At 26.8% G+C, this 8,726-nt stretch overlaps 1 protein-coding gene across 1 annotated transcript; it reads left to right on the top strand.

Moving 5' to 3' along the window:
• The first annotated feature begins 1,120 nt into the window (after nt 1–1,120).
• On the top strand, nt 1,121–7,383 carry LOC122859749 (serine protease nudel). Its single transcript, XM_044163432.1, has 11 exons — nt 1,121–1,167; nt 1,351–2,027; nt 2,088–2,291; nt 2,653–2,813; nt 2,906–3,033; nt 3,121–3,564; nt 3,659–3,942; nt 4,024–4,296; nt 4,366–6,405; nt 6,654–6,891; nt 6,954–7,383. Exons 1-11 carry the CDS (start codon nt 1,121–1,123, stop codon nt 7,381–7,383), a joined length of 4,926 nt encoding a protein of 1,641 aa, XP_044019367.1.
• The last annotated feature ends 1,343 nt before the right edge of the window (nt 7,384–8,726 follow it).

Here is an 8,726-nt window from a genome sequence, read left to right as displayed (position 1 = left end):
ATTAAATTTTAATTTATTTTATTATTTCGTAAAATTATGATATTATATTTAATAAATTTAGCTTTAAATTATTGCATATTAATTTGGTTCCCATGGATTAAAAAAAAAAAAAAAAAAAAAATTGGAATTTTGATTAAACAGCAATTTATTTATTTATCAAAGTGTTGGTAAAAATTATAAAGACAATTAATTTATTACGGAAATGCGCGTGTATAAGTTATTCAACTCATCAAGATAATATTTCAACACCAAAATTAATTTGATCCTTTTTCTTTTACTTTAACTGCTGATACATTGAAAAAATTATTTAAACAAAAAAAAAATTATTCAAATATACAATGGGAATGATGATAAATTTTTAAATTCAAGATTCAGTTTGTCGTGAAGTTTCAAAAGGTGTAGACATCCCTTGACCAAGTACTTGAATTTTTTTTCATGCTGAGCTTTAAATTCATTTAAATTTTAATTGTTATATTAAAAAAAAGCCTTCAATATTTTTGAGGTAGATAAATTAACAAGTGGTTTTTAAAATAAATTTATAAATCGCGAATTAAAAAAATATAATTACAACAGGTTTCAATGGAGGAACCAATAGAAGATGGTCGAGTATTGTCATTAAAAAATTTAATGATTTCATCAAAACGTAAATTCGCAATATACAATTACACCCCAATGGAAAAATCAAATGATATTTTTAAAAAATACAAGCTTAATATTACTGTCATTATTTTGTTAACAATTTTGTCATTTTTATTATTCACAAGTTTGGTTTATTTATCTTCTGACAATTACGGTATGTATATAATATTTTAAAAATTAAAAATTTGATAAATCGTGATAACAAAATATTTAATTATCAGTTCAAGATGTCATACTCGAAGAAGCATACGCAAATGAAATCGAAAATGACGATATCGATTTCGACAATAATTTAATTGATTTACCAATTGTAATTAGTGACGAGATAAAAAAATTACCATTCGAATATATTCGTAAAAAACGTTCATTCAAAACAGAATCAAAAAATCAAATTGAAATGGAAATTAAAAATTACGAAACATTGACTTCATGTAAAAAAATTTACAATGATTGTAAATTAGTTTTTAAATCAATTGATCAAATGGCTGAAAAAGTTGATACAAATGTCAACGATATTGAACAACATTTGCAAAAATTAAATTTACTTGAAGAAAATAAAAAACCACTTAATGAAATTTTTAAATGTATCAAATGTCGTGATATTGAAAATAATATAAAATCATCATCATCAGCATCACCACCATTATCATGTGATAAAACAAATGATATTAAAATTAAAAAAAAATCATATGAAAATAAAAATAAAATAAGAAATGTTGATTACAATGATATACCAGAAAGATATGACATACCAATTGTACAAGATACAAATGATGTTAAAAATTCAGTAACATCATCACAAGATGAAAAAACAATTATCAAAGATAATAATCAATATGGTACATCTCCAAAACCAATGGATGAAAATCAAAAAAATCCATCACAACAAACAAAATATCCAACAGCAACAGATGGTAGTGGTAAAACTTCAGAAGCTTGTGTTCCTGTAACTTTTTATCCACAATCTCAGAGAGAACCTCAGTATCCTTCTCCAATTTTTTTACAACCTCAGTACAATTCTCTTTCACCAAATAATTATCAACAATTATCACCACAATATACAAATGCAAGAGATGAATCATCAATTAAACTTGAATATAGATATCCTCCTTTACAACCATCAACGCAAGAATATCCACAAGTACCAGTTCAAGGATATCCACAACAATCTGTACAAGGATATTCACAACCACCAATGCAGGGATATTTTAATCTTGGTCAACCATCAGCATTGTATCTTTGTAGTTATGTAAAACCTGCATATCCAATTAATACTGGTCTTGACAATCAAAGACAATATAATAATCAAGAAGAAAATTTTGATAAAATAAAAGATCGTGCTGAAGCTTATACACCATCAAATTTTGTTATTGGATCAAATAAATCAAGTATATTAAATTTTATACTTACATTTAAATAAAATTGTTATTGTTTTATTTTTTAATTTTTTTCAGGAATTCGAGGAGGTTGTAAAGATGTTTGTCGTGATTACAGTGGTTGTATTAACCCAGGAAAACGCTGTGATGGAACAGTTGATTGTCGTGATGCAAGTGATGAAATTGGATGCTCATGTAAAACAAGAATTAACGCAAAAAAACTTTGTGATGGATATCTTGATTGTCCACTTGGTGAAGATGAATCAACCTGTTCAGGTATATTAAATTTTATTTTTCATATACAAAAAAAATATATAAAATTTGTATGGTTATTTAGTTTTCGTTATTATCAACTTACCATTTTACCATAATATATTTGTTTTCATGGTTTTTTAATTTTATATTTATTATAAAATTATTATATATTGTTAAATAATTATTTGTTTATTTATTTACTCACAACAACAATGATGATGATGATAAATTTTGACAACAAACACAACAACTTTTACAGATGGCGCTAGCTTTTAGACTCGCGCGCAAAAAAAAAAAACAACTTTTTAAAAAGAAATCTTACTTATCTACGTTATTGTTTATTTATTTATTTATTTATTGTTGTTAATTTGTTGATATTTAGGATGTCCAAGTGATTCATTCAATTGTCAAGACTGGCTGAATGAAGATAATATTGGTAAATGTATACCTTTATCTTTTCGTTGCGATGGCAAAGAGGATTGTTCAAATGGAAGAGACGAAGCTGATTGTACTGTTTTAACTGAATTTTTCATCAACAACAAAGTAAAAAAAAATAAAAAATTAACTTGAATCAGTACAATGAATTAAAATGAATTGATTTAATGTTTTTTTTTTAATTATTATTATAATTTTAGCAATTTGATGTTGGATTTACTGAGGGATATTTATTCAGAAATTTGGCTGGCAAATGGTACCCAGCATGTGAAGCAACAGTTGACTGGGTTAAAGATGTTTGTCATTCTGAAACAGGAAGTTCACTTGAGTAAAAACTTAATACTTTAATCAAAAATAAATCATCACAAGTTTTTATATAAATATTTAATTATATATTTTTTTTTATTTTCAATAGAGAAAATCCAGTTGTAAGAATTGATCCACTTCCTATTGGAAATCAAATTATAACATATCTTTCTGAAACATCATCAGGAAAAAAATCATTTGAATCAAACTGTCGTGGTTCAGTTTATGTTAAATGTCCACCAGTATCATGTGGAATACGAGTTTCAAATTATCCAGAATCTTATCGTTATTCTAGAATTTATTTGGACAATTTGGTAGCATCAAAACACAATAATTCAGTTGATAATTCAACTGTACAAGAAAATAAATCAAATGAAACTGATGTAAATGATATTGAACCAGTTTTGGCTGGTCCAAGATTAGTTGGTGGTCGAGCAAGTGAACCCAAAGCTTGGCCATTTATTGTTACAATTTATAGAAATGGTCATTTTTCATGTGGAGGAGTTATTGTTAATGAAAGTTGGATTCTTACAGCTGCCCATTGTGTCAAAGAGTAAATTTAATATTTAATATTTATTTATAATATTTAATAATAACAAAAACACAATTTAAAAAGTAATTTAATTGTGTATTTTTCCAATTTGCAGTTATTATTATAATTATTATGAAATTCATGCTGGTATGCTTCGAAAACGTTCATTTTCACCGATGGTACAGGTGCGTGTAGCATCAAAAATAATAGTATATCCAGGATTCAAGGAATCAGTATTGACAGGAGATCTTGCTATGATTAAATTAAATATACCATTACGATTTAATCGATGGGTGAGAGAAGCTTGTCTACCATCAAGCAATTCGACTGATGAGCCAAAAATTGAGACAATGTGTACGGCTATTGGCTGGGGAATGATAGCAGAAAATGGTCCTGATGGTAAATTCCAAATTATTTACAATTTTATATTGATTATTATTTATATAAGTTTAATGAAAATGTTTGTATTTTTTTTTGTAGCTGATCAATTGAGAGAAGTAGAAATTCCAATACAAGAATGCAAAGAAACAACAGCTAAAAATTCAAAAGAAATATGTGCTGGAGTACAAGAAGGTGGAAAAGATTCTTGTCAAGGTGATAGTGGTGGACCATTAATGTGTAAAGTTTTAAATTCACAATCACAATGGTATGTTGCTGGTATTGTAAGTCATGGAGAAGGTTGTGCAAGACCAGATGAGCCTGGTGTATATTCACGAGTTTCAAAAGCTCGTAATTGGATTGACAGTATGATTGGTAAGTCTATTAATTTAATTTTTATACTTTAAATAACAATTAAAAAAATAATATTATTTTTCTTGGTAGATGGTAAATCTACTGGTTCATCTGGTCGAGTACCTAAACAAATTTGTCCTGGTTTTCAATGTCCAGGAAGCCAAGGTAAATGTTTATCATTAAATCGAAAATGTGACAAAGTTGTTGACTGCCTAGATGCTGTTGATGAGATTGATTGCACTAAAAATACAATTAAACATCGAGAGTTTAATAATACTAATCAAATATCAAAAAATAATTCAACTATTTCTGATGGTGAAAGACAGACGTCTTCTGATTTACAACAAGGTGAATCTCTTGGTTCAACTTCAAACTCAACGACGTCTCATGATACAGAAAATTTAAATGTTGAAACAACAACTTTTTCATCAAACTCTTTTAACTCTTCATCAAGTTCTTTTAATTCTTCATCACATTCTTTTAATTCTTCATCAAATTCTTTCAACTCTTCATCAAATGAAACAAGCTCTTCATTTAACTCACCAACTCAGGCAAATGCTTCATCAAACACAACCGACTTGACAAATGAAGAATTAACAAATTCAACAATTGATGAAATTAAACTTCCTGATGAACCAAAACGTTTTAGCTGTATTCGATTTATGCAATCAATACCTCTGGAATATAAATGTGATGGATTTGTTGATTGTGAAGATGCAAGTGATGAAGAAAATTGTACCTGTAAAGATAAACTTCATAATTGGTATCCATCAGCATTATGTGATGGTTACATTGACTGTCCTGATAAAAGTGATGAAGAAGATTGTAATTATTGCAAAGAAAATGAATTTAAATGCAGTAAAAGTGATAAATGTATATCATTAGATAAAAAATGCAATATGATTGATGATTGTCCACTTGGTGAAGATGAACTTGATTGTTATACTTTGACAAATGGTAAATATATTAATATTGATCATGACCAACGTCCTCAATTTAATACCGAAGGTGTTATAACTTCATTTAATAAAGGATCATGGATTCCATCATGTTATAATTTAAATGAAACTGAAATAATTGAAACTGCTGATATTACTTGTTTGTATCTTGGTTTAAAAAGTCATGAAGATTTTAAAATAATTAATGTTTTAAATTCAACACTTGACCAGAGACAATGGCCATTTAAAAATAATACTTATGATAAATTAAATACTTCTGAAACATTAAAAGATATAAATGAATTAAATACTTGTCAAGGTTTATGGATCAAATGTAAACCTATATTAAGTAGTAATTTAAAAGTTCATGAAATAAAAAATCCAAATACAAATGAATCTGAATATATACTTCCATGGGAAGGTGTAATATTTGTTGATGGAATAAATACGTGTCCAGCAATACTTCTTCAAGATGACTGGCTTTTAACAAGTTGTCGTTGTACAGATGACATTGATTTACATGAAAATGTCGTAATGATTGTCCTTGGTTTTTCACCAACACGTAATACTTTCAATGGTCCTTATCAACAAATTAGTAGAGTTGATGCTGTTAAGCCAATTAAAAAACTTGACATTTCAATGTTACATATTGATAATTCTGTTAATTTTACACGATATGTACAGCCAGTATTTGCTAAAAAAAGTATATTTCCAGCATCTGAAAATGATGTTTGTATTGCAACAGGTACAAATAAATATTTAGAAACAAAAAATGTATTTTTACAGCCAATAATTGATGAATGTGCAACATGTCATCGTTGTTATAAAAATGCAACAATTGAAAATTGTAATGATAATAAAAATTGGAGTGGTACTGTTGTTTGTCGTGGTGATGATGGTTGGTATCCAGCAGCAATATTTCATAAAAAAGATATTAATTGTGATTTTACAAATACCCAAACATTAACAAGTATTGATTATATTAATGCTTATTTAACTAAAACAATTGAAGATACATTTAATAAAACAGATATTCCAATTTGTGATGGTGTTAGATGTGCACTTGGTCAATGTATATCTTGGGAAAATGTTTGTGATGGTCATGATGATTGTATTGAAGCTTCAGATGAACATGCAAAATATTGCATTGAAAAAAAAAAATTATGTGAAACATCTGGTGGAATTGATTGTAGTAAGTAAAAAGAAAATTAAAAAAAAAAAACTAATTAAAGCTTTAAGAAGTATTTTAAAAATTTATAAATATATTATTTATTTATTTTGTTATTTAATTTTGTTTAATGAAAGAAAAAAAAAGTATAAAAATATTTGATTGAAAATGAGTTAAAACTTTCTCACTTTCAGCTTTCTAATATAAACACATCAACAATTTTCTAGTCATTCAATAATAATTATGTTTTGGGTTCATTAATCTGCTTACAGAATGTTCACCATCTGAATTGAGATGCGGAAATGGTAAATGTATAAATAAAGAATTTTATTGTGATTCAATTAATGATTGTCCAGATGGAACTGATGAGCCAGAAAATTGTGATTGTGCATCATATCTTAAATTAACATCACCAGAAAAAATATGTGATGGTATACGTCATTGTTATGATAAAAGTGATGAATATAATTGTACATGTAAAGACACTAGTTTTTCATGTTCATCAAATAGGTAAATATAATTTTTATTAATTAAATATATATATATTATATTTAATGATTATTTTATTTTAGCTCTGAAATACAGTCATTTGGTCATTGTGTTTCTCAAAGTTTTGTTTGTGATGGAGATGCTGATTGTCATAATAATGAAGACGAAAGAAATTGTCGTGATATACGAGGTACCTTGGATGATCCAAAAGGTACTGGTGAAGTTATTGAACGTAAACTTGGTTTTTGGCAAACAAAATGTTATCTAAATGAATTAACAAATGACAATGCAACTGATATTTGTAAATCATTTAATTATAATGATGGTATTTTATTGGACACAGAAAATACTACGAAATATGGAAATGGATCAATTTATAAACTTGATGATTTTTATCTCATTAGATTTAAAGACACTTCTAGAATAAATTTCATGGCAATGACAAATGGAAAATTTGAACATAATTATACTCCATCAAAAGACTGTCATCGTGCATTTGTGAAATGTTTTTAAATATTTAAAAAAAAGAAATTAAATTAAATACTTAAGTAATATTTTTTACAATACGTAATTTTTTAATATTGTTTTTTCATTTAATCAATTAAGTTTTAAATAAAATAAATAAAAATATATTTAAATAAAATAATTAATTGTTTATATTGTGAAAAATGAAAATTATGAAAATTAGTCACCTCGAGAAATGTGAACGGTGTTTTCATCTTAAAGTTGTGTATATAAATGATCAGAAGGTTGAAATATATTTTGCCAGCAGTTTGCCTTCAGTAGCCGACCCCATTCTTTCTCTCCCTGCATTCTTGGCATCCTTGTACTGCCTTTATTCCCTCTGGCTTTTAATCTTTTCTTTTGAGAATTTTTTTTCTTCTTTTATGTATATATCGTTCCGGTCCATTCTCCCAATATTTTTTTTTTTTTTTCATCTTCAAGGTTTTTCTGAAAAAAAGAGAAATCTTATATAGAGTGCATGGAATTAATTATTTTGATTGACATGTAAATTGATGAGTTTGAATGCTGATAGTAAATCATTATGCAATGTGGTATTTTGGTGCAATTGAACGACAGAAGGTGAACAGCATAATTTTATTCAAAGAAGTACCGTTTGGTCTTGGTAGATTCTGCGTGCTTCAGTGGCTATTCATTGCTGCTTGTTATCATTCAAATACAATATTTTTTTTTCTACGAATAAAAAATAGAAAAAAAAAAATTATATACTTGCTAAACTGAAGCATGCATTTATAATGTTTAGGAATGTTGAAGTAAAAAGTTTAAGTATAATTTACATTAACAGATAAAAAGTCAATAGAAAAAATTATTTACATTTTACTAATTGAAAATTTTGCTAATATATTTGTTCAATTTTTACTCATATAAATAAATAAATATTATAAAGCTAAAATTATTTTTAATAATAAAAAAAAATTAAAAATGGTGTTGGTGTGACTGATGTACCGTTATACATTTGGCAGCTTCCTGTCGACGATGTCGTCATCACCGTTGGTCAGGTGAAAAACCTTCTGCATACTTATATCATGATTCCCCTTACCTCAATATTCATCGTAATTTATCACCATCATCATTCGTTCTGCATACCTTTTTAATAATAAAATTTTACTTTAATTCATAACACGATTTCATTACCATCAAAAATAATATTATATTATTTTTATTGTTGATTGATTGTCAATACATCATAACAGTGCTGCTGTTTTGATGGCTTTAATTATTTTTTCATTTATATTTGTTTTTAATTTTTTTTCTCAAAGACAACACTGAATATAATTTTTATGTCAAAAAAAATATCGGGGCAACCGTATAGCAAGGTGCGTCAAGTTGGGGTA

Source organism: Aphidius gifuensis, linkage group LG6 (assembly GCF_014905175.1).
Source record: "Aphidius gifuensis isolate YNYX2018 linkage group LG6, ASM1490517v1, whole genome shotgun sequence".
Classification (NCBI taxonomy): Eukaryota; Metazoa; Arthropoda; class Insecta; order Hymenoptera; family Braconidae; genus Aphidius; species Aphidius gifuensis.
The sequence above is the reverse complement of the archived record's forward strand: the minus strand, read 5'-3'. Positions and strand labels throughout refer to the sequence as shown.

Bases quoted from the DNA above. Each gene is read 5' to 3' on its own strand.
- LOC122859749 (XM_044163432.1), top strand. From the start codon at position 1,121: ATGGCTGAAAAAGTTGATACAAATGTCAACGATATTGAACAACATTT. The intron at 2,028-2,087 runs GTATATTAAATT...TTTTTTAATTTT, and splicing joins TATTGGATCAAATAAATCAA to TTTCAGGAATTCGAGGAGGT. The intron at 2,814-2,905 runs GTAAAAAAAAAT...TTATAATTTTAG, and splicing joins AATTTTTCATCAACAACAAA to CAATTTGATGTTGGATTTAC.